The 27,910-nt window shown below is 36.7% G+C and overlaps 1 protein-coding gene across 4 annotated transcripts in view; it reads left to right on the forward strand.

Annotated features, from left to right (window-relative positions):
- LOC105258023 overlaps nucleotides 1–27,910 on the forward strand; it is a 328,244-nt gene that overhangs the window by 74,722 nt on the left and 225,612 nt on the right. For all 4 annotated transcript variants that reach the window (XR_003123324.1, XR_002192862.2, XM_020029615.2 and 1 more), the window contains exon 4: nucleotides 9,217–9,358. Coding sequence is in view for 2 of the 4 variants with exons in the window: in XM_020029615.2 (XP_019885174.2) it covers nucleotides 9,217–9,358 (142 nt within the window). In the remaining 2 variants the exon portion in view is untranslated. The remainder of the gene's footprint in view (nucleotides 1–9,216; nucleotides 9,359–27,910) is intronic.

Consider the following 27,910-nt stretch of genomic DNA (forward strand, 5'->3'; position numbering starts at 1 on the left):
TGCATGGAACAATAAGATATTGAAAGCCTTGCAAGGGCCACTTCATTATTATTTTAATTCTAAACAACAACTTTCTACAATGTTATAAAAGTTTCAAGGGAATCTATATATAAAAGCTTTGTTTGCTCACATTTTCTTTTTAATTAAAAAAGATATCTTTTCAAATTGTTGATAAAATGTATAATTACAATAATATTTTATAACTGTATGTTTAAATAGTGATTATTTCTTGCTTACATGAATTTTATATTTCGAAATAATATTATTTTCATAATTTTTTATAATACACTATAATCAAAGCAAATTAAATCACTATTTATAATTCTTTCAGATTTAACGAGAATTTTCTTCGCTCGTTTTTTCGCTCGATCCAAGTTTATGCGACGTCTAAGGTATAATATATATAGAATAGAATACACAGGGAACAAAAACGCGCGATTGCGGTTCGCAGTCACCGGTCGCGTTCCGTAGTTTCGGTAGCAGCAAATCGATGGCCATTACTTTGATAGTCCAGTTTTTAGTTGGACTTCCCCTATCCAGAACCCTACTCCGCCGGTTAGAGAACAATGGGTCACAAATCAACGACGATGGCTGCTAAATCTCGCGAGGTCCCGCGGCTACGGCTACGTAAGTCCTAACGATGCGTGGAATAGAAGAAGGCGAACATTTCGGGGCACCGTCTTTCTTTTCTCCCTGCGTTCATGTTCCGTCTCGTTCGTGAAAAAGGGTTTCGGAATTAACGCGCCGCAGTTACACCGTATCCATTATTTTCTTTGTAATCGCGAGAACGGAAAGCACATCGTCAGCTTTTCTTCTCTCAGAATCTAATCGCTGCACATTAGTTATATCATGGAATCAATCATACTTTTGTAAAGCAGTCGTTAAATCTTGTGTAATCTGCTCTGCAGGATTTTTAGAGCATTATTTATGCTCGACGGTAAAAGTCATTTCACTCGTTTCTCCTATCTTTACATAAAATTTTATACCTCTTCTGCAAAGTAAAGTCATAGACAAAAGACGTCCATTAGGAATTTTTGCTGGTGTTGTGATTTTTTACGACTCACCTCATAGGAATCTTACTACCTCTAAACGTTTATCATCCTCCGATAAGCCGCTCCACCAGAACGCATCGGAGGCATCAAACTCATGAGCTGGAAAAACAGAAAAGACTTCTGGCATAAGACTTCTCTCTTAACGTACCTCTTTCAAGGTACTCGGCCATGATATCACATGAAGAGGCCGTTGTGCCCCAGGGCTGCAAGTGGTTGCGAAGCAAGCGCGAAAGGTGGCTACCAACAAGAATAAAAGAGGAATGACGCGGGCAAAGAGCACGGTGCATTCCTGCCGATTATCGTTATCGTTGATACGTGTCTCGCTACCGGCGACTAGACTGTCTCAAATGCCTACTCGTAAGCGACGGAATATAGCACTGGGATATTACGGATACTCTCGTTCAGCACAGGTATACGTGGAAGAGAAAAAATGAGAAGAAAAAGGCAGCAGCCAGACGACGGGGATCAAGAGGAAGAAGAGAAGATGGAAGGAGTGAAAACCCCGAGGGCTGCTGCCGAGTCGATACTATCTGATAGTCTATTTATCTTTCGACGTGCTTCGGTTCACCCTTTGCTTAGTGTGTGCGCTGTGCGCATTACTTGACACCCTTTACTTCGTTCTCGCGTAACCATCTACGGGAATGTAATCGACCGACGCTGTTGATTCGAGCACGGCAAATTTTGTGTGCGACCCGAGTTTTTCCTGAATTTCCCAAACGGGCTATATATAACGAGGCAAGCACCGAGTTTTCCGTATTTTCAACGGTTCGTATTCTCATCATGTATTTAGTATTGTGTATTGTGTGTGATTGCCTGGTTCTACTCTTTTGATAACTGTTTTCTAAAAATGTAAAAAAATTTTTTTCAATCTGTATTTCAATTTATATTGAGCACACATTAAATGAGCAAGCTGATAGAAATGGACATGTTACCCTTGTTTAGAATCGTGGTTTGGAGAATCTAATTATATTCGTAATTCGATTTAATTTGAAAATATAAAATTGTAGATTATATTTATTTTGTTCTCGTTATTAACAAACACTTTAAAACCAATTAGAGATAAAATTATGGTTAATATACCGTATATTTTCAGATCGTTATCGTTCTAAGTTGTATTGGTTGTACAATGAATGCAATCGATAAGGGGCAATCGATGCCGGTGTAGAATAGAAAGATACCCACGCGTTCGAAGACCGGACTTGATTGTATCGCGTTATGGGAGCATGGTTCGTCCAATGGATCGATATCGTGAGACTTAACGGATTTACGACCCATGTTATCTCTCAAAGGTACCGACGAGCACGCACCCGCGATCGCTAGGATGGGATCGTTTAACGATTTTGTTCCGGAATCTTACTTATCTATACTCAATGCCGACGATTGTTCGACGTTTAGAAAATATGCCATAAATGATTTCGTTTTGATAATCGCTCTTTCTGAAAAAATTTTAGACGTCAAATATTGATACGGGAATAACAGTGTTCTTTATTGAGATCATATCGAATCAATAAATGTATTTGCATTCAATAGAATATGATACATTCTACATAAATACAGTGATATAGTGATAGAAAAGTTGAAAGAAAGGATTTACAGAAATATGAATACGAGTTTTCTTATATTAGATTTGATGCTGACGCGCAATCTTTTATGAATATTAATTTACCAGAAAATTTTGGAGTAAGGATCGTTGAATTTCATTAATTTCTTACTATTTTAAAAACACATTTTTAATTGCATACGGATAATGATACACGAATATTTTCTGTTATGAATCTTCTTTTAAAAATGATTATTTTAAAAAGATAGAGAAGACGCAAGATATTAAAATGACTTTTAAAACAGGATGCATCTAAAGTTGGATAGCTTCTTAAGCTTCTAGAGATTATGCTGTTGGTTTATCACTTGGAGTGTTATCGCACTTAGATGCGAAAGTACTGAACGGTATCGTCTTGTCGAGGTAGACGTGGAACATCGTTATTTTCTCGGAAAATACATCGTTATTTCTTCCTGTCGGTATACTTCGATGGATTCCATCGTGCAAATGCTAATCGCTGCTGGTTAATATCAAAGAAGTCATCAGAATGCGAATGAACTTGCGTCGCGATCTTGTTATTTATTTATCTTTACTTTTTTCTCGTGTTTTCGGATCGCTTATTTATTCAAAACTATTCTTTCGGGATTACGAAGTATCGTTATCGCACATCGATGAATCCTCGATGAATATTGCAACACTTTCCCGCCTCCTGAAAAAGATTTCGCGTCGTGGAGCAAACTTTGATTTTAAATATGAAGTTAACAAATTATTTCAGTTGCAGTGGTAAAAATTACAACTGCAATATTATCTTTTTTTAGACAACAAAACAAAAAAAATGCATAAGAAATAAAATCTGTAAAATTTTAGTTTGAACAATATTATTAAAAAATATTCGATTGTAAAATGAAATAATTATATTGTAATAAAAAAATATATTTTTAAGAAATAGAATATATCGTTTGAACTGAAGCAGTTCCGATAAGATTATTCGTAAAAATACGACCTTCTGTAAATAAAAAAATATTACATTTATAAATTTATATGCTTCTCTCTCTCTCAAAAATTCATTTCAGTCACTTGTATCATAAACGGAGTAAACAATGATCCATACAAAAAACTGCTATAGGTGCCGTTATTCGTAATATCCATACGCCACGAATCGCGCATAAACATAGTACATAAAGACAGCAAATCGTCCTGCTGCAGATTCTCGTGTGCAATATCCGCTGCGTATCTTTTAGATACTGCGATCGAAAGTGTATTTTTGCCCACAGATGCAATCGGCGAATCAGGCATCATGCCGTGAGTTCGCATGTCTTTGCATAATCAGAATTGTTTATATCAGCTGCGACAAATATTGATTGTACGTGATGTTAAGAATATATTTAAGATGTATTTTATGCGATGGAATGTCAATAGATTTTTATTAAAAATTGTACGTGCTTTTGAAATTTTATTGGCATATTTAAATCTTGATAATAATCTCTTTGATGTCAAGGCAAAATAAAGAAAAAAAATACATTTGAATTGTTTAAAAAATTTTACTATGCTCAATATGGATAAAATTTTCAATATTATTCAAATATAAGGTGGGTAATCGAAAAGTTGTAGATTATATCGACTTTGACTTTTATAACGAGAAAAAGCGTTGATCGCGGATAACAAATTTCAGGACCGTGAAATCGGTTTCTCGAGTCTTCGTCTCGAGGATCGTTCATGCGTCGTTTACCGATCATACGTTACGATCGATAATCTTAGGCGCTTTGCAGGAAATGACTGGTTAAGCAGATGCCCAAGGCAGATGGGCCGCAAGAGATCGAGAAGCTCCGTCGATCGATTTTATTCCCATTAAATAATCAGATTTACGTGTCACGTGGTGCTCTATTGCTCATGAAAATGGCAAGAATGTATCTCAATATATCTGTACACATCGTGCCCCCTTATCAGTAGTTATGCTTCATTCCAAGATCGTGATTTGATCAGAAAGAACATCATTATTCGTGTCTGGATCACAAAAAAACAATCGAAATCTGAAATTTGTGGATCAATTGTCAAATCAAACGATTATATATAAACTATATGTGTGTAATGATTCGCGGTAATCATCAATTGCATTGTGTATATATATATCTATGTAGCAATCTGTTGACTTAACGATAGTGTGAAAATAGATAGTGAGCAAGAATATTCGTTAAATTGTCGAATTTATTTATTTTGCCTAGGCACTCTTCAAATTTCTTTTGATGACGAAGATTCTTTCTCGTTCTTCTCAATTTTCTATTTTTGCCCCGCGAGTTTCATAAATTATAATCTAACAATAAATGAAATTTCTCAGCTATGTACATTTTGTATGCGTTATAAGCATAATAACAAGTAATTGAGGGCAAAATGATGATAAATCTGAATTAATCGTCTAAAAATTTCTAAATCTCATTCACACATTTTTATCAAATTAAGATGAGAAAATCGCTTCGAAATTTAAAGAATTTTCCACATTGTTATGAAGTTGTTTACGTTTACATCTTAAACCTTTTACGTTGAAGATATTTGTGACTTTCTTCAAATCGTCTCGGAAATGTGAAAAGCGTTGTTTTCGGCAATGCCCAACGCGCCGTACATTTTCGTTTCGCCCGCCCCATTGCTTGCGAGTAAGTTTCTCAAGTCTACCGTGAATTTTCATTCAACGAGCGGTCGGCGCGGATTTTCGTGAGAACCGTCTCGAGAGGTTTGTATAACAGGATACACCTGTGGAAAACAGGGGGAACAGCCGGACAACCGCGACGCATTTACGGAGATTTAGAGTGAGCATAGTGGCGCGGTTCGCCTCATCTCAGCTCGGCGTCGGATATCGCCCGTTGCTTCTCTTCGGTCGTTTCTCCTCGAGTCCCATCGAGGAGGATTCTGTAAAATTCGCGGAGACGAGCAAAAGGGATATATACGTGTAGTCGTGAAGATTATCTTCCATAGTCCGTGAATCTCCTCCGATCTTGCGTCGTCCCCATCGTCTTCTTTATCCCGTTTCTCCTTCCTTATTCGCGCTTTGCGCTCGCCTCGCAGATGGCTACTTTTTTTCATCCTTCGCGTTATTAACTCCCACACTTATTTCACTGTGCCTTATACGAGGAGAATAGGAAAGTACCATGGTTCACCTTTGCTGAACGTCTTGGATATATTGACGTTGAATGTAGGAGAACCAAACGAGACAAATGATCGATCGATGATTGTTATATAAGATATCATATCTTTAAAATTCAGTTTCCCACGGATATTTTAACGTATAAATAAATTATAATTCAATATGTTGCATATATACATAAATATATTTATATTTATATAAATATGTTACAAAATCCCTTTATCTTTATTTTATAATAAAATAAATTTAAATAATTAAAGAGCTTAAATATGTTTAATTAAAAAATTAGCAAATAAATTTCAATTGTTTTTGCCATTTAAAATAATAAAACTGAAAAATAAATAATTCAACTTTGCTTCTTTTGGATACGCTCGAAATAAATTGTGAAACTTTCATTTAATCTATATTTTATCTACAAATTTAGCTTTGTAATATTAAATCCATTACTGGAAAGAGAGGATATTTAAATCGAAAAAATCCGGATTTTCAATTTTCTCTGTGAAAAGAGAATGTAATTTAACAATTGTATCTATATATTGCTCGGTAATTATAAATTGCTCGGTTCATATATATTTGGATGAAACATATCCGCTTGAGACGCTCGCGTCTTTAAGATGCTCGAGGTGCTGATCCGAAGCTGGGACCAATAATTTAGACGGTTTCGAGGGATCGCGGCAATAATTTAACCCTCTAGGGAGGCCTAAACCGGCAGCTGCGCCACGACAGCAGGCACGGGGCGACGGTGTCGCGATAAACTCTCATAATTCACTTATGGGATATCCACAGCGTATCAGCGTCTCAGTTCCCGCTTGCTTCGCAATCGCGCGCGCTTAAATGCCAAGGAAGTCTCTATTGAATACAAATGCATGTTTCGTAATGTTTGTACATATACGATACACACACGTGCAAGCATGCGATTATTCATACATAGGTATGCATTGTGCCAAGCTGTGCTTGGCGAGATCTCTGAAAGCAGGGGCGGTCTAAGGATCATGTAGGTCCGGAGGAAAAATAGGAACAATTATATATAAACATAATAATACAATAACGCAATTTATTATAATTTATTATAATAATAATTGAAAAAGATAATCACGTGATTTAATTGATATTTTGAATATAAATGATGGATATTATGACTTTGTGCGTCTCTTCGTATGCAGATATTCTCGTTTTTTTTTACAAATGTATATTTTAATATTTTATAAGATAATATAAAGTAGTAAAAAAAGTAAATTGATTTATTACGATTTAATTTATCCCTTATGAGGGGAAAAAGGCTACAAAATCAAAACTTTAGCATACAACTTCAATTGCGAATATTCTACTGGTTCCCTTTTCGGAGCAGCCCTGGCAGAAATGAACAGCAGCCGTAAATTTCAGTACAATCTGCCGCGGGATAGGCGGATAATTAATTCTATGCAAAACAATGCCGCGTATGGATTACGCGTAAACTTCAAAGACGTCGCAAGAAAATTAAAAAATACGTCTGCACATGGTGTAACTCATGTTAGGATTAATGGGATAATTGCGAATGTACGATAGAGAATTCAGTCACTGTCTAACTATGCCAAAGTGTGCCTCGCGTCATTAGAATGCATACGCGGTGAATAATAGCGCCTTCCAATCTTAAGAATTTAATGAAAGAAATTCTCATATGATTTCACTTTTTTAATTTTTACAAGACAATAGGAAGAAATTGTATCTCTTTATAAAATTTTGTTATCAGAAAATATAAAAATTTATACGCATATAATTCTTCCTAGTGTTGTCTGTTTCTTAATTAATTTTAATTATATTTTTTTTTTTTTTAATTTGTTATATAGAATTATAGTTGTGTGAACACGTGAATTTTTTTTTTTTTTGTGAACACGTGAATTTTTTCGGAGCAGCCTGAATATCGTTGCTTTAATCCAATTATGAAGACAGTTGCGGCTGGATTATAATGATCCCTTGTGGGATCCGTGATACGTATCGTATCTCCTTCTCATTCCAAAACCGTTTCTACGTCGTGCACCGTGCAATCTGGCGACCGGTGATGACCGGTGACGGTGGCAATGGTATGGTGCTTGCACAATAGATTCGGTTTGATACATCGCCGTACGGCACCATTAATTTCGTGGCCTCTTGCCCCACAAGGACGCCCCGTACACAGTCTCGGCCGTTTAGATTGCTATTCCCCGTCAAGCATCGTTTGCGTTAATAACTCACCCAAATAAATAATAGCATTTAACACCATATAATTTGAGAAGCTGCCCGTCATTTACTTAAATTTCAGTATTATTCTAAGTGCAATTTGCATTTGCATCTCGCTCTTGAGAAAGCGAGAACGATTTTTTCGCCAGAGAGAAATAAAACGAGATGATTGTTTATCCTAAATGTTTCGATTTAAAATATTTGAAGCCTTTTATTTTGTATACGTTTGTTGTACAGATTCAATAAGGATTTATTATTTCACGCATATTTCTGACATGCGTAATTTGCATTCATGTAAAATATCTCTCACATTTTAACAAATACTTCGCGTTTTTTTAATTGTAAACTCTATTTATTGAACAAATATAACTTCAATTATATTTGATAAAATTAATTATATTTTATAAAATTTTATAATTACATTTTCAACTATATTTCAGGATTTTATGGAAATTGCTTATGGTGTTAAATAGAATTATATACAACGTTATAATATATAATATATAATATATAATATATAATATATAATATATAATATATAATATATAAATATTGAAGCAAAATATTGTTTTAAGGCATTTTTATGTACATTCTACTTTGGATTAATGAAAATTACTGTACATTATGTATATATAAAATGTGTTAGGTCGATAGTGGAAAAATGCGGGTACAATAATGCAAAAAAGTCAAGCATGTTCAGACATACTACAGGTAAGTCGCGACGCTCGTTTCAGTTGTCGTCAAATGACACGAATGTCGTCGAATGTTCTTGAGAAGAGACACACGTGATTTGACTTTGAAGTTATTCTACGCATGTCGAGAATTTCATGCGCGTACAAGTAGCCTGACATCGTTCATCGAAATGTTCCAGCAAACAAAGAAGACTAAGATTATGTGATTGTAATACCATCTATTTTCTAAAGTGGCAATACGTAAAATAATTGACATTTTACATTAGTATATTCACAAATTAAATAATATAATATATTTTTATGTTAAATTATAATAAAATTAATACAAAAATATGGGAAATTGAATATATATTTAAAAATTTTTACTGTCTTTTAAATTTTATTAATTTGATTCACACATCAATTTTTTAAAGATATTTAATCAAGTACGTGTATTTTTTTCATTTCAATTTTGACTTTTCCTTACTCAAGTGCTCGGTCAGAGAAGTTTATCCATGTTTTAATTATTGCACAGCATAATAATAATCACAGCAGTACAGTTCACTTTCGACAAGTTGTTTACAAATCAGGCACACGATCAATGTTAATATTCATTCGTTTCAGGAACAATGCCAACGTCGTCGTCCCGCCCACCGTATCAGCCGTGTCGAAGAAAGAGCCACACGAAAACATCGCCCGGATAGCGAAGCGGTACCTCGACGATAACATGCAGCAGGCGTGGATCAATCCTCGTCTAATATCGATGGTGAGTGAATATAAATGCAATGATTATGCGCCGGTCGCACACGTGCGTCGATCCATACCCATTATACTCGACTCGCTAGGGGGTTACGCGCGCGTACTTTCCGAGGCGGCCAGCAAATTAGTTTGCGGCGGACTTCAACATTGGGAAAGTTTCGTGATTAATTTATTGGGCGGGAATTCGTGCACACACTACATCCTTGCCGTTACACGGAAATCGAAACGCGGCGAGTTTCTAACTCCCGGACTATTTCTGCGATTTCTGGGAGCCCGGACTGTGCGGCGCAATATACGAGTATATCGTGGGAGGTCTCCTGGAGTATCAACGACAGTGTTGGGATTTTCACGGCGGAGGGAAATGTCCTTACGATATCGCGCGACTCATCCTTTAGACCTGGAATACGACTGCGGTAAACGGCCGACAAGTTTTCACGGCATTTCGAAACAAGAGATTCGGTAGCAAATGCCTTTTCGATTTTTGCATTGCAAGTAATAGTAGATATTTGACACACCTCGTTTGGAATTACATTCAAAATTTTAAATAAACAAGGTCTGATTTATTGAATGACTAGTTATAAGCGGAGAATGATTATATTAGAATATCTTAAGACTCGGGTTGCAGTTAGCTTGGAATAAAACGAGATCGTTTGTCAGCGAATGTATGTTCAACATGCCTTACGTCAACAATGATAGGTATGTTAGGTTTCGAGTACTTATTTTTCATAAAAGAAAAAAACGTCTCGATTAACAATCTAGAGTTTGAGTTACGGTTTTCGATGCATAAATATTGAACGAATCTTATGTTCCATTACGATGGACAAGTAGTTGGGTCGCTGTTGCTGACATTTCGAATATTGCAGAAATAAATCACACGAGCGCAACACTCGATCGAGTGTCTCATTAGAGTTGCAACCGAGCCACTCACGTTCGCATGGTTTTGAATCCATGGCTCGCAATCAGCACGCGACCTAGATATTTCGCTTTTCGCGAAATGTAAACTTCACAATGGCAAAATAAAGTAACTGTAAATCGGGCGATCTAATTACCATTAAAGCTCTTTTTCTTTTAGTTATCTTGTTATTCAGTACTTTGTTTTGTTTGAGTGATATCTCATCATGAGATTTTCAACAAGCGTACAGAGAACGAATGAAAGGATCGTATATTAATCAAATTTTTTTATTCATATTACTTCATATTTTCCATTTGCTTTTTTATGAAATTTTTATGCATATGCAGTGCGCAGTCCAACTTATGTATGAAGTATAAATAAGAGATGATAAGCATAAAAATATGTATACATGACAAATAATTTATATATACATATTGTATGAATTTCTTTCATGGAATGAGTATATATATATATATATATATATATATATATATATATATACATACATATATAAATGTTTCAATAAAAATGTTTTTGATAAGTTTTTTTTTATTAAATTGTATGAATTTTCTTGGAACGTTTATATATATATATATATATATATATATATATATATATATATAAACGTTCCAAGAAAATTCATACAATTTAATAAAAAAAAACTTATCAAAAACATTTTTATTGAAACATTTATTTGCCATTTATTGATCAGCATAAATGCTTATTCAATTGGAAACTAATGTTTATTATATTAGAAATTAATTAATGATTGTTTAATTGAGTATAAGAATATCAATAATGAAACGGTCACTATAGGTAATTTTTTTAGCTTCGTTTATCTCTGCACTTCCATGTAAATTTGGGGGAAAGGGGAAAAAATTATACTTTATACAAGGTAATCGGTTATGTTGTCGGCGACTTGATGCAACGGTCATAGGACAGATAGAACGAGCGGATAGGTCATTAAGCGAGCCAATAACAAACTCGTGATCCGCATAACCCTTCGTTACGTCCGCGGGTGCTATTAGCCCGTGCAAGGCGGCAATCATTGCCGGCAGGTAGGACTCGTTTTGTAACGCGCCGAGGCAGGTCCCAGTCGCGAACTCATTATTTTCACTCCCTCCCGCCCATCCTTCCCATCTCGCGTACTTTCCTTTCGGATCGGCTCGTCGATGCTCCTTCGCGACGCCTTCTCCGATCTCTTTTTGCCACGTAGTAGCAACCTTATGTAATGTCTCAGTTGCGTGTCTCTCCGAGCGCAGCTTGTTGCGTTGATGACTCGGCTCTGCGTGCACACCTGTATGCAATAGCACGCGACGAGTCTTTGGAAAAACATGAGGCGCAGCAATGCGCATTATCACGGTATAACGAATCAGGAATCTTGCAAGTCAGGTCCCAAATGCAAACATTGAACTCGGATTTTGAAGATCTGCATTAAAAAAAATATTGATATCATTGCTTTTTTTCAGGAAAATGAAGTAGAACCTTATTTAAATAACGTTTGCAAAATTTTGTTTACATTTCTTTAATTAAATAAATAATGAAAAGATAATGGAAAATTATTAAATGTGTGAAGACACTTGAAAAAGTAACGTCTTTTAAAATATTTGGTAATTTTCGATTGACATTGAAATGTACATAAAGTATCATGTACTTACGATGCTAAACATGATCGAGTTTGCTTCACGCGATGTTCCAATCAATAATAATGGACAGATTTAAAATTAAGCATCGCGAGAAGATTCTCCGACTGTTTCTTTCTTGTATACTTGTTTTCCGGCTCCGATATCGATATTAGTGCGCGTATTCATCGGGATTGCGAAGATTTACGATCGTTCCGTATTACTTATGCCCGGCGGCTTTATTAACATGATTGGTCGCTCCGAGGATAGATCGCTGCGCTTGCAACCGGATCTCGTTCTCCGGTTGGGAGCTCGATATCTCGATCTCCTTGTCGGTGCGATGGCTCGTTCCAAGCTTGAAAGAAGTCGTTCGTTCGACGCCACGTAGTTACCGGCGCTTCTCAAGAGCCAACGACACTATTTGTAATTTGTTACGAGGGTTGCCTCGTTATAGTCGGCTCTAAATCCTTACGATCTTGCTCTCGCTGCCCATGGCGACGGGAGACCCGCCCTTTCGCTAAGTATCGAGCCTTCGAGCGTAATCCAAACCTCGGTCTTAATGAATTTTCTGATTTAATAAGAGAGCGCGCGTGTGTGAATGTTCGCAGCCGGCAACGAATATCGGAATGTTACTAGTTACTGTGATTGAAGAGAAGTCGCCAAAATTTGCATACGCAAGACATGCATTTATCAGCTTGTGATCTCACTTCGTTAAGTACATATATCAAAATTTTTAACGCGCAATGTAATTTATGTTTATCGATTTAAAACGAAATAGCATCGAATTAATTTTTACATACAAATTTTGTTATCAAGAGTATGAGCACTGTCTTATTTTTCAAACGATTTTATTTCAGATGGTTGAATCTTTTTCACATTATAAATCGCAAACACTAAATGTATCTCAATGTAAAGTACGCGATTGATGATGAAAATTAATTAAGGAACGACTCGAGCAGGCGTTTCATTTCTCGACTCATCTCAGCTGTTTAATAATCTCGAAAATTTTGACAGAAAGCTCTGCGTATTCGCGTGCACAGACGTGTCTTTATATATGCGCTTAGTACAGAATAACTGCTTGGCATCTCGCCCGATGATTCTCTCGAGTACCCTGCATTCGTCGTCTCTAATAACAATAATAATAAGAAGGGACGGAGGGCCGTTTTAATCAGAGGGTTTGCCCACCGACGTGATTAACTTAAAGGGCCGAGGAAAAGGGCGGATACCGCTGTCATTTCAGGTGTTTATCATATCAGTGAGGGGTTGCGCTCCGTCATCTTGATTGGGGGATAGGGTGAAATCTTGAATTTTGCATGTATCTTTGTTCGTTGTTTCTTCCTGTACATTTTCCTGCCAGCGTCTTTTCTCGCTTTCATCTGTGTTTTATTATTAACTATTCGAGCGTGGAAATCTTTTTGTTTTATCGTAAACCTACGGGAATGACTCGAGTATTATGCAATGTTAATTCGTCGCCACCAGCTTTGTTAAGATAAATAGAAATGACATGAAAAGAGAGAAATAAGTGGATAATGCCTCTCGTTTAAAATAAGGAATAGACAGTCTAATAACAGATATTTTACATTTAATTGCAGTTGAGATCATTTTTCGTGTTCATTTTTTTTATCATTTTGTTATTAAAAAAAATCATTTATCAGAAAAATAAAGTAGCTCACGAGAATGATAAATGTCATGCGTATTTTCCAAGTCTAAGTATTTTCGTTCTTATAAATATCAGTTTTTAAGGAGGATATAGTCTTGCCGCGAGAAGCAGGAAAAACGGAAAATGCGTAACCGTGCTCAACTGACAACGCCACTCTTCCTTTTGGTACTGATGTCATGTCCGTGGAATTCTAGAAGAAGCCTCTCTTATTTCTCTCCCCAGTTTTCCTGCTCTCGCTGATCTTACGTCTCACGCTTTACTCCGATGCTCTAATTAACAAGATTTTCCCGTAAGTCTTTAAAAGATCGCGCTCTGACAAGTAACAGTACGATATCGAATACCATAAAATGATTACCGAGACGACTTACAAAATTAGATTTGCAATACATTTTTTGACGAAAAACATTATGCAATTTCTCTGTGTGTCACTTATAAAAATTATTATATAAATTTAATGAAAAATCTGATTTGTTATTCTCTTCTTGATTGTAATTTACTAAAATTGATAACAAGACAACTAGATTGTAAAAATCTCTCTGTTATTCAATTGAGATTAAAAACATTATTTTAAACACTATTTTGAATTGTGAAAAATTTGTGACAAAAAAAAATATTAATGATCGAAGTTGTATGTGCACAAATATTTCCTATATTATCAATGTACAATTATACCGCTCTTCACACCCGGCATTTTTTACATCAAGTAGCGCCGGTTAACCCCGAGGAAGCGGAAAAAACTGGTTACTTCCGAATCGGAATCTTCGTTGTCTCTGAGGGATTATTTCGCGACGAGACTACTCGAGTGATATCGAGAGTGTCAATACTTTCGTCGTCACGGGATTACTCGTCAAAGAATTTTTCACACGGATAGTGAGACTCCCATCGCGATATCGATGGCATTTTTGTAAAAGTCATGAGACGGCTACGCTTGTGTTTTATTCCCGGATCAACGATGTCGCAAAGCGAGTGCGAATGTATCGGGTACTTTATTCGCGTCCCAGGAGAATTTAAAGACGCCGTTATATATCGCGGTAGCTTGATCCTTCGCAAGCAAAATTATATTTTCTCGATAATTCTGAAATGGAGAGCTGATTTTACTTCTCGAGAAAAGTGTAGAGAGGAAGATAGGAATATGTAAGATAGAAATTTAAAACAATAAAGTATGATTTTATTTCAGATTAGTTGAAAGTGTATATAATGGGGGAATTTCATATTCTCTTATTTTCTACTCTAATAAATAGAAATTTAAAAACAGTAAAGTATGATTTTATTTTAGACTAGTTAAAAGCAGTATATAATGGGAGAATCTCATATTCTTATTTTCTATTCTAAGTGATCCTGAAATTATTTGAAATTTATTTCTCGCGAGATTAAGGCGGCAATACTACTTGGTAGGTCAAAGTTTATTGAAGACGTTAGCGTGGCGTTGAGAACAGTGAAGATAAGCGCGACGGCAGATAGGAGCTTGCTTTAATATTCGGCTTTGTTCGCTTCATTAGCGCGGCACAAAAGTGGCTTAAAATAATTGAGTCTACCCTGGGCATAATAGCCATTCTGATGTCCCATTGTTGCCGGGCCTCGGACTTGTGATTCGTGGCATTATCAATGGGTGCTTATTTCCTCATTGTGCCCGCGCCTATTGTTTTTATTTAATTTTTCAACCCTATATACTTTCGGCCTCCTTTTCCATCGTTGTTGTCATTCGCGCATCCGGCTACGATCGCTGCGCGTTGGTAACGAAAAATTGATTTATCGTCGGATAACCGCACGCGTCTTAAAGTTTTTGTGCCAGCGAGCATTTTTGCCGCTTTGCCGGCGAGGAATGATTTATCATCGGAAATTTCTTTATCATTCTTCTTGCTGATCTAGCCGGTACAACGTCTTTAATTTTCAACCGTGGACCGAACGAACGGATTCGTAAAAAGTCGATGGTAACGGGACGATTATACCCTCCTGGGATATTGCCAGGGATATTTCTTTAACCGCGACTTCGGAGTCGATTTTTCTTTAACGAAAATTTAACTAGATGCTTCGTATCTTTTTTTTTATCTTCTACATATCTTGATGATATTGTCTCCGAATCAAATTTGTGGAATTAAAATTAAAATTTTGTTAAATAATTTTCTTAAACTTTAATTAATAATAAAGCAGATTTTATTTTTACGACTCTCGACATAACCTGTATCACAAATTACAGTCTAATGTTAAGTAAAATTAGCGTTGGCGTCTTCGCTGGCTTTTTCTATTTCTTATGCCTCCTCTTTTTGTTCCGCCAGAAAGACGCAATGATACGCATTCTTACGCTCAAGCTGTGCAGGTCACGCGCGCGCCTCGAGTTCACCGTCCCCGGCGCAATGCTCTGTCTGCGTTTAATTGAATTTTTAACGCGAACGTTTCATTTCGTCGTCGTAAATGAAGACAAAGGTCGCGCTTTTTTAATTATCACATTTTACGAAACGAGATAGACCCACCCGGAGGCATATCACTGACGTTTCTTGTCCGCGGGAGCGTTTCAAGGGCTGTTAGTGGGTAGTGGAGAAAGTGTACTGGCGAAATAGCGCATTCGCACTCATAACGAATGACAGAAATTGTACTCTGAGGCATTTTTTCCCCACAAGATTGTGATGAGCGTAGATTTATTTTTCTTTTTTATTAAAATAAATACAGAAATGTAGAACGAAAATAAGAAAGATTTATGTTGAAGATTAAAAGAGAAAGATATAGTTTTATTTATATATTATATATTAGTGTGTTGAACACATGCCATTGTAAAGAGTTGCCAGAATGAAAAAAATTTATCTTATTCATATATATATATATATATATATATATATATATATATATATATAAATAATTAACATAAGATCTTAAATGTAACCATTATCAATAATAACAAAGCATCAAGATTATATTTTTTCTCGATATAAAATGTAAATCATTGTTAAAAAGAATTTTTCCCTCAATTTCATTCATGTGTAATTTTTAAAAACTTTTTGTTTCTCATCGTATGTATCACGATCAACATTTTTTTCTTTGGCTTTTCCGGTAATATCTAGCGAAAATCATTGACTTATGATAAATTGACTAAATTCTTATATTTTTTTCGTTTTTTTTCCGCTTTTTCATTCTTACTTTATTTCTTCCCGTCTATTATCCTTGCACCCTTCTTTTATCCTTTCATTTATCGTACATCGTAAACCTTCGCACAAAGTATTATAGTCTATTTTTATATCCTATATATTATAAGTAGACGTCTCGTTTTTTTCATTATCGATTCAACACCAATAATAAAATATCATCGAAATTATGTTAGTTTCAATCTCTCTGCCGCGGTATTGTATCAAAAAACGAAGTTGCTTGCGATAACCGAGAAAGAGCGACAAGTAATCAATGAAACTTTAGATTGATCTTGTACAATTAGTGTCTAAGAGTATACGTCTCTGAAATTCGCGTTGACGTTGTTTTCGTAGCTGTACGCCGCAGAGCTGCGGCTCGTTGACAGCTTCTGGATTTTGGAGTAATTAATAACGAGAAGTCGTGCGCATACGACTAGGGTGTAAACTTACTCCCTCACGGCTCTTCAATCCCTTTTCGTGACGGACGGCAATGTAAATGAAACACGGGTGCGAGATATTTTCTTATGACTCCGCGCACAGTATATATTCATATTATTTTAATAAGTAATAAATTTAATATTTATTTTGGAGAGAAAGAGAAAGATAGAGAGTACGGTATGGTTTCATCTTTTTTACGTTATTTAAAACATTATACTACTATGTATAATTATTATATAAGTTTATACTATATAAGTTTATTACTATATTACTATATTACTATATTATTATATAAGTTTATACTATTTGCATTGATTTTAGGATTGTAGTAAGAGAAGCAAAAACTCTTAAATATTTTCATATTTTTTAATTCAATATTTAAATATTAGATTGTTAAAAACTTTTTACAAAAACTAATAATTTTTACGATTAATATTTTGCTGTCAGAAACTATTTGGATGATGAAACATTCTGATAATTAAAACGATTGCTAAAAAATTTAAACTTAACGTTTGCGACAATGATCGATTTGTAAAAGAACGCGACAGGAGAGCACAGCATTACAAGGTGGTGACATGATTAATATAATCCGTGTCCCGAGGCAGGCTGTAATTCGTTCAACGTCCGATTGACTCTCGACACGCTTGCCATAATCCCGACGCTATCGGCGACCCCTCGAGAAATTGCGTAGAGAAATTCTTGGTCCCCCTTTCGCAGTCCGACGAATTACATCGGAAAATCAATCGAAATGATTCCGCAGTCGTTCCACCGCGGAAATATGCGGCCATGTTGCTATTATTCATCGGCGTCATTCATGCAATACCAGCATAATGCTGCGGATATAACTGTGGAGAGCGTATGGTTATATTGCTCGATGAGAGAGAGAGAGAGAGAGAGGGGGGGGAGGAGGAGGAGGAGGAGGAGGAAGAGAAGGAGGAAAGACACCGCGTGCACGCTCGAGTAGCAAGTTTGCGCGTGAAGGTATAAGGGTAATATCGTGGAACGAGGGATACGGTCCGCAAATCCCCCATGATCCTCTCCTCAATGCGCAGCGCAGCATCTTATGATACCAACCTCCGAGCTTCTAGTGATCTCGGTTTAATATTTATAAACCGGATATATGGCGCGGCGCATACCTGCGCATCTCACGTATATACGCTAGAACGAATGGTACACTTGCCGTTAGAGATTGACTCCATCTTGCCCTACGTTTTTCTAACGACGTCGTTGAGACCCTTAGCTGGCGCGATAAGATTTATAAGTTGTCGACATCGTTCCTCTGCCTTATTTTTTACGAGATTTTTTTTCTAAATTTATTTTGCAATCTCGTAATTTTTATAATCGTAGGAAATTGCATCTTGCTTATGTTTTAAATTTATTGATATTAATTAACAAACTCTCTAGTATGCGATATTAATTTTCAAACTTTCTAAAAGAGATATCGACGCATGTTGTTCGAATCACAAAGAAATTGACGTGAAAGTCGCGATTGATCGACTATGAAATTAATGTTATACATTTGCGAATGGGAATACGAGAGATTCGAAAACGCAGGAGCTTGCGTCGTACTTTATGGTGACTTCAAGAAACGAATTCCCGATCTTGCTCTCGCGTAAGATTTCGTGCAATGTCAACGACATCGGTCGCACCCCCAGAAAGATTCGGGTCATTTGGTAAAGTGCTACTTTGTGTCACATAAAAAAAGCGTCGGCGTCCCTCACCGTCAGGCAGTTACTTCCCAGTCAGCGTTTTCCAATGGCCAAAACCTTCGTCCCCCGCGATTTTGGCAGTAGAGAAGAAGGGTGGAGAAGAATGGTTTGGAATAGTGTGATGTCTTTGATTTTGAGATCTGCGATACTCTTTGTGAGAATACGCTTGTCGAAAGAACGTATAAACATTTATAAATGTAACTTATAATCAATTCTCTTAAATAACAACCTATTATAATTTAAAGTTTACTTTATAAAATAACATTGGACAATTATAATGGAACATTAGCGTCGATAAAAAATTATATATTTCCATGACAATAAAATTCCCTTTGGATATTCTCATTAGTAAAATCACTTGCAACTCGGTTGGTATTATAATCGCGAAATCACGCGATACAGTGCGAGAATAGATCGCTGTCCCAACCATCGGCTTCGCAAAATTCCCGCGGGAACTTTTCCAGAATTTCCCATCGCACAATCGTAACGACACGCCGAGGCTGGTAGAGAAAGACAGGGGGAAAGAGATGAGGGAGGAGACGCGGAAAAAACCGTGTGGCAGCTTAATCGCTTCGGAAATGCATAGTGCGTTGTCGGAGCAATAAGTTATCCGTGGCAAGAGAAAAGATTGAGCAGGGGATTTCTGCGGGGGTGGATTGAGAATGAGAGAGAGGGGGGGATAGAGGGAAGCACGACGTGGAGCGCCGTTAATTTATGGACTTATTTTTCCCGGCATGCGGCCGCAATTAATCCTGCCCTTTAATTGCTCCGCAACGCGGCTCGCGAAAAGATCTTTCGAACTGATTAATCGGATTTGGTCACAGTTGTCGCCAGGCAATCTTGTCGTTGACGGAAGATGATTCCGTTGAGTGAGACGATCGGTAACAGATTATCGTAGAGATCCCGAAAGTTTCTAATTAAAAAATCTTTTAGTCTCTATTTCTAAAAATTTTATATACACATATAATCTAAAAATCTAAAAATAATATCTAAAAATGTTATATATCAATTATATGCAATAATAAAATTTAACAAAAATTCCGCGATATTATTTGAAATTAAATATCTTAGATAAGAACTGCAAAATGAACAGAAATGTGCTCATATTCTTGTAGCAATACTCGAAGCCAATATCAATGTGCAGTGTAAGCTATTATAAAGATAGTTGCGAAAGCTATCGTGGATACGGCTTGCTTGAAAAGCGCAAATATACGTTGTTCTAAAAGAGAGTTGCTTGTCGTTGCATATACGCAAACGCACATGCGATACGCTGCAACTCTGTAATTACACGCGCACAGTTGCCACACGATAACGATATCCTCATAACAAATCTGCGGTGGTGTAGTGAACGGTATAGGGAATTTCCAGTTATCGCCAAGAAACGGGCGCCCTCGCCGGCGAGATCGCTCGTCTGCCCACCTCCTATCAACGTGCAAACTCGCCTGTATTAATGAAGTCTCTCGGGTCGAAAGCGAGCGTATCGAGTTGCAATCTCATCCGGCCGCGCATCGGCTTCTTTTCCGACCGACCGTCTGACGAGAAACAAAGCGGCCGTAAATCCTCCCTCGCCTTCCACCTCTGAAACTCCTCTTACTTCCGGAACCTCGGCGGGAGTGTTTTGGGCGGTTGCCCGCCACTTGCCGAGAATATATCCGAGATTCGCGTATCTTTCCGCCCCACTAATTTCAGGATCGGAGAGAAATGACCGTGAAACAGCGAACGATACGGAAGAGCGTCGAGATCGTTAAGTGTATTAGGAAACTGTTACTTCTGCGACAAACCACGTTTTGCGATCCCTTGCGTCGCGTAGGGGTTCCTTTCAATAAAAGGGTAAAATGGAAATGGAATCTTCGCAAATAGTTTCGATAAGAAGAATATACGCTATATTTAAATTTCAAAAATAGAGAAAATTTTAATATAAATTGTCTTATGTAAATTTTGACATAATTTAACAGTTAAAAAATGTATATATATTAATCATACAGTTATTAAATAATCAAAAATTATTTTAAAGAAATAAAACAGAAGTAAAATAGATAACAATAAATAGAAATTGTGAAAAAGATAAGAAAGATTACAAATATTTAAAAATAACATACTCTTCATATTTTTTTGATGATAAGTAAATATTACATTTATTAAAAAAACAGATCTAGGAAAAGGAAATTTTTATTTAGTGATATTATTAAAGAAAAATACAAAATAATATACAAAATTGAGAAGGACATATCGAAATTTTTACTCATTTTATTAAACGGTAGAGCTGCAACAGACGCGTCAGTACATTTCCAGGGTTGATGTTTCTGCCGCAGCTTCACGAACTGCAAGAACTCTCATTTTACCGTGAGGTAAACTCCTCCTTCTTATAAATCATACTTCTATTCGGTTGGTTAACCCGGGTTGCCTGCCGTATCCGACGTCAATTCTCCCTCCGCATTCCCTGCGGCTATGTTTATGTGCCATTTGCTGGGAAAGTGAAATAATCGTTGTCGTCGTACTTTCGTTGTCGGCGCGCTTGCCATTTTCCTTCCCCTTAACCATGGCTGAACCAATCTTCCTATTTTTCCGTAAGCCATTTCGTCCATTTCTTGATTCACCATAAAAAAGTTTTCATCCTTACCAAAGTAATCGGATAAAAGAAGATAATTGTTTTCTCTCGACATAATCATCATTCTATCATTTAACATTATTTTTTTCTCAAGAAAATCATGATATAAAATATTAATTTTTTGCATAAATATTTAAAACTTAATAATATTAAAGAGCTTAAAAAGCCCATATTATCAATAAATGAATTACTGAGTGATAGAGATAGATTATTTAAATTTTTTTAAATAACAATGAAAATTTCCTCTATCAGTATCATAAATATATGATGTATTTTCATAATTATACAATAAACGTACAGTCGTATTGGACCGAGAAAACTCATAAACGATCATACGCGAATTTGCGGTTTGAAACGTATAACTCTTCTCGTCGTTTTCTCGCGAAGTGAAATGATATTCAATGATTATTCTGTTATATTTTACGGTCCATTATACGCGAAATTCTCGGTTCCACGCGCGCCTGCCAAAGTGTCGGGCGCGTTATTAGCGAGTAATATGCGCGATAAATGATTTTAAATGAGTTAATATTCGCAGTTTCGATATTAAACTCCGCGTGGCGTATCGGAATTCGTTATAGGTCCAGAGAATGTTCACGGGTATCGACAAAACTTCCTCGCCACTCTCGAAACGGCCGTGGGCGCGAGGGTCCTCGGACACGATATATTGTGGTCGGATCGACGTGTGCTCGTCGAATTTCCATGTTCAGGAATTCCGCCGGAATTCGCAGTCTGTCTCATTTGCGACGATTTCAGCCCAGTATGCCACTTTTTTCCACGCCGTTGCGGTTTTCCCTGTAAAAGCTCGACATTCTTTCCTTCGAGATTCGGTCGTTTTTACACGCCGCGATACCATTGCTCAATTTTAATATAGTGAACATCAAGCGAAAATGGAGTTACGAAACTCTGTTCGTATCGAGATACATTTTCAAGATTTTAATAGGGGCAAATTATTAAAATTTATTTTTAATTTAATATTAAAAAATATATGCGATAAAGATATATGAATAAAATGTATGAATAAATACTAAACTTATATACAAAAATTATTTAGTATATGATATTTATCATATTATATTTTTATCATTATAGTTTGGCATGATTGTACATGACTGCATCTTGATAAATAATGTGGAAATGTATAGTTGAGATATATGCATGTGCAATAATTCAGAAATATTGAAGCGTTCAAAAGATCCTTTGGCAACCTCTGCGTTATTTCCACTTTAATAGCGTCGGGTCGTGAATGTGTATAAATTTCAGAGCGTACGGCATTTAAGAACGCACACTCGTGGTTCCCACGCTATCGGCATGTAACTATATGCACACACTTGCGATTCATTGTGTGTTATTGCATATGTCTCGTGAGAACATCTTTCATACATGCTCATTTCGCGATAAAAACAGTTATCCTATTAATTCATTTGTATCAGTAAGTTTATATCGATGAACATTTTTAGTGATTAGGCTATCAGAACTTTATGTTGAATTTTAAAGATTTTTCTAAAATAATTTTTGAGAAATAATAACAAGATGAAATTGTTTTTTTTATCGAATTAATTTTATCTTTTTACATTTTTCTTTAATTGTTTTCCTGTTTAATATCCCTATATAATTTTTAAGAAAGTTTTTTTTGCTGTCATATTTTATATTTTAAAAGCTTTCAAGAACATAATTGATTGATTATTCCCTTTTAACACCATTCAACACGTCTTGAAAACTATAGCAAAATATGACTTTGATATAAAAAGAGTATATTTTTCGAGACATCACGTCAAACATTTTTTTAATTGTAATGACACCATTGGCAACACGATTCAAAGAGAAATTCCGATGCACGTCATTGAGGGATAGTCACTCCATCCTCGTAACCGCGGAGTTGACGGCTGATTGAAAAGTTAGTGCGCCCCCAATCGAGAAGATGAGTCTCCGAAATCAAATCACGGCTTCGACGAGGGTGGATGCACGGGCGGATTGGTGATTCCCTGTGCCATCGTGCTGGCACGAGAGAAAGAAAAGGCCGTGTGGAGATCATCATTGAGATCGCGTTTGTCTCCCAGGCCATTAAGCGGTACTGGAACTCGCTTCCGACAGGAAGATAAAATCTTCAGCGATTCGTTAGGAATGACAACGGACTCATTTTTCGACTCGTACATTTCATTTATGTTGAGCGAATCGATTGTTATAGATTTTACGGAATCCGCAAACGAGAATATCGGGAAGATAACGAGACGTACACTGAGGGAAAAATTATTTTAAATCAAGTAAATTTGTTTTTTTGAAACTTTTACTTTGAATGAAAGGAATCATTTATTTCATTTAAGCAAAAGCATTTAATTTTAATTAAATATGCATATTATATCGAGTACATTATTTTTTATTTACATTTTTTAAATACTATTTTCACAAAATACATACTATAAATTATTAAATTAAATATATTGTTTTTTAAAACTAAAAAATTCATTATTTTTCCAAGTAAAAAATGCATTTTAATAAGTAATTTGTAAAATTAAAATATAAAAATAGTTAAAAATTACATTTTCTTAAGCATATAAATTTTTTAAATATATGTAAATAAGTACTTAAGCAAACAGACGCTTTGAATACAAATAAATACGTGATTAGCCATCGAATAAATAGCTTTTCCGAATTAAATAAAATTTTTTTATTTCAAGATAGTATTTCTCTCAGTGTAGAAAATAAGAAAAATGTTTATGGCACATTCCTGAAGGATCTAAAAAATTGCTCAACTATTAACTAACACGAAGAAAGTCTCATAGGAAGCGTAGAATCGTTTCACCTCACCGTACATCGGAGGGTAACCGCAGCTCTTATAGCCGTGTTTGATCCCTCGCACGTGTTGGTCACGACTCGATCACGTACGGTCACGAGAAGCCACGGGCGGCCACGCGCCGCGGTCAGCCGGGAGGAACGCGTGTCAGGGTGCAATTTGTCCGAAATGCTTTGGAATCGCGAGAAAGGGACCACCCGGATCGATCGCATTAACGACATTTTTACGTGATACGTCGCCGCGACATGCACGCGAATAGCTACCGCGACGTCGTGGAAGAAGGAGCGCTCATTTACTCGCGTGGATCGGGAAAAAGTCGTGGAGGGGCGCGCGCATTTAATCAGATTAGCGCGGGTAATTAGAGCGGATCCCCAGAAATTCGTCCGTGAACCCCGTTCGCCTGGTAATTAGCGATAGCAGTTCGTTAATTACACGCGTTAACGAGAGGGCCGTTCATCGGCGCGCTGTATCGGTCGGCGGCTTGCCTTCTGATGGATCCGCGAATCGCGTGGCCGCGATTTCACCCGCGCCTCGTAATTAATTGTCGCGAACGCATAAAAACTCACCGCCGTTACTTCCGCCCGAGAGAAGCTCAGCGGGGCACGTCCGGAGGAGATATTTCCCCCGCTCGTCTTCCCCGTCAAACAGGCGATAATAAACAAAGGGAAATTATTTTTCCCCCTTTGACCGGTGCAGTCTCTCGTTTTGCTTTATCGTGTCGTCCTGATCGTTGTTGGGGGAAGCTCCGTCGCTTCATTTTTCTTTGTGCGTCGAGAAATTAATTACTTTGTCTAATTATCGTAAGTCGCGAATAATAGTGTCGCAAACGGAGTCTCGATAAAAAGGTTTTATCGGTAACATTGTTAGCATCGAGGGTCTCTTATATACGCTAGCGTGATGAAAGCACTTCCAACTTTTATTCCGATATTATTATCATTCCTTTCGTGATTATTGATATTATATTTCACGAGGCATTGATGTTGCGTATTAAAAAACAAAGCGCGTTTCTTATTCGCGTTTTTTAAATTATGTAACATTGTAACATAATGATTTTCTCTACGCAGTTTTAGAGCTTAAAACATTTATGCAAGTCGCGTGTCATGACACGAAGAAGGAAAATGCGAGCTGCTTCGTTAGGAAGGTTGTTCGCACATATACAGCATGGCATCTGACGTCCATTATGCGTCACTCGCGCGCATTAGGCGAGTATAATATGCGCAGAAAGGAAAGGCTTTTCTTTTATGCAAGTCTGTCTCCCTTGAGCGCCGCACGGGAAAAAAATAGTCGTCTCGGAAAAGTGAAAAGACGTAGTCTACCTCCTGTCCCGAGCACCTCCTTGGATAACCGAAAATAAAGGAGTCCACTATTACGGGAAGGCTCAAGTTTCGAAACGTTGCGTGCAACGTATAAGATGCAAATTATTTTCTCGTCTGGATTTTTGTTTAGTCGGTAGCTTGAGATTGCGATGCCGACGCGGGAAAAAACGATGCTTTATGGGAGCTATAAATTTTCCTGTAGAAGCCCTAACCAAGGTATCTTCACGATAGAAATCAGTATCTTTTGCGTATACGAAAAGTGCATGAAGCTGCTCGATAGGTTTGTTAGTGGACCGATTAGAAAATCTAAAAATTGGAAAAATTTTTACAATGAAATAATATTTAAAAAGTTATTGCTATCAGTGACTCCGTTGTTTTTTAAATATTTCTTTTGTTTATTTTTAAACGTTCGTAAAAAATAGCGATATCAATTGCAATCCCTTCTTATCAAGCATTTTTGTCTTCCAATTTGCTGGTCGCAGACCGATTGCGTCTGTCGTATCTTGTGAAGCATGCACATCGGTCAAGTCCTACCGTGCGCAAGGCGTGCTTTAATTAAGATTTATAAGCAGTTCGATACAATGCGACGTCTACCCTCGACGTACCGGAGACCGATTGGAAATAATTTTCTGGGGTACGCAGGACGTAAACCATTCTGACACTTAACGCGTTCGGAGAAATCACTCTTATCGCATAGAGAGCAATGAACTGGGATCTGGATGGATACGGTGAACGAAGAAACGTTTCGCATAAATCCACAGTGCACTTTAATCAATGCTAACAATCCGTTTATGGCATGGAGGGTCGAACGCGTTCGCCAAAACCGAAGGGCGATGATGACCTTTTCCGGATTTGCGAGGGTCAGTTTTCCTCATGCTCGCGCACAAAATTGCGTTACCGAAGTGAAACTCATTTCATCGGGACGATACTGGCCTGCCTATCATCTTGAAAGAAATCAAACTCCATCTCCATTAATGTTGGCTTAGGGTGAGTCGATGAACGATTGCATCGATAACTCCCTTTAAATTATCAAACAGATATATAATGAGTAAATTTATTGAGTGACTTAAATTGATTGAAAAGAAATTGAATCTAAATTTTAATCATATGTATAATATTAACTATATAAGATAAAATTAAAAGAAAGAAAGATAAAATAATCCTTTTGTCTCGTAACTTTAAAAGTTATAGAATTTTTAACAAGGTCCAAAATATAATCCGTTACAGTTTGAATTCCCGTAATCGAGCAAATTTATATCTTTGTCGCGGCAAGAAGTTGGAATGAAGCTTGACGACAATCGAATTAACGTGGCTTATTAAAAGCCAATTAAAGTCTGAAGGCGATTACGTTTAATTTATGGTTCGTTACGGTTAATTTATTGCTCATCGTAACCATTATCTTCGCCTTAATGTAATTATTGGAATATTGCGAGCAGCTATCTCTCACTTTTTTCTACATTAGACTAGTTCACTGTGAATTTCCTCTGCTTACTTTGTAGTTGCTTTTTTATAGTTCGTAAATTTCCTTCCTCCTTCCTTGCCAAAGAAAAATTACAGACAAGCCGAATGAATATTGCAACTCCAATGAATTATTCATGCGTCTATCACTGATATAAAAACGACACAATATAACTATTATAATTCCATACACATGGAATGGAATCATAATAGTTATATTAACATAGCATTATTATATATCTTATTATTTTTTTATAAATATATTCGTAAGTTAATTCTATCATGATAATTAAATTAATAAGTTTTTTTTATTATCTCTCGTACTATTTTATTCTTTAAATTAAAATCACCTTAATATTAAATTGCGAATTTTTTATTGCTTGCGCGATTTAATTTAAAATTGTTGTGAATTTTTTTACTTTTGATATTGTAGTCTGATTCTTGTAATCATTATTATATCATTGATTGAAAAGTCATCAATGGTGTCGCGATTCATGTTTGCGGTGTGAATGCATTTGGCGCATTTTTGGTCACAATATGGAATAGCGCGATGCAACGAGGAAGCGACGGCGGTGGCGGTTTTAATTACAATGCAATTTTCCTTGCGGTGCCCATCCCTTTGAAATGCCGTTAGGCTTCCACTCGAATACACGAAGCAATCACGTACTGCCTAGGCGAGGGAACGTCTCTCGTGCCGCCGCGACGTTTTGATCCGCGAAGATTAAAGGGGTCCTGCCCTCTTTCCCTTCGCCCTTAACGTTCCCGCGTCGTCGCTTTCGTGCCCCATCGTGGTGGAACGTGGAATTTGGCACGACTACCACAAGTGCGTAAATATGACATAGGGATTGCGCTAGCCGTCTCGAGTCCTTTTTCGCTCTCTGACTTTGAAGGGACTCGTTACCTCCCCTTAAATTCACAGTTTTATATTTTTGCTGCCCGGTAACGATTT

Source organism: Camponotus floridanus, unplaced genomic scaffold (genome assembly GCF_003227725.1).
Source record: "Camponotus floridanus strain SB8 unplaced genomic scaffold, Cflo_v7.5 scaffold5, whole genome shotgun sequence".
Classification (NCBI taxonomy): Eukaryota; Metazoa; Arthropoda; class Insecta; order Hymenoptera; family Formicidae; genus Camponotus; species Camponotus floridanus.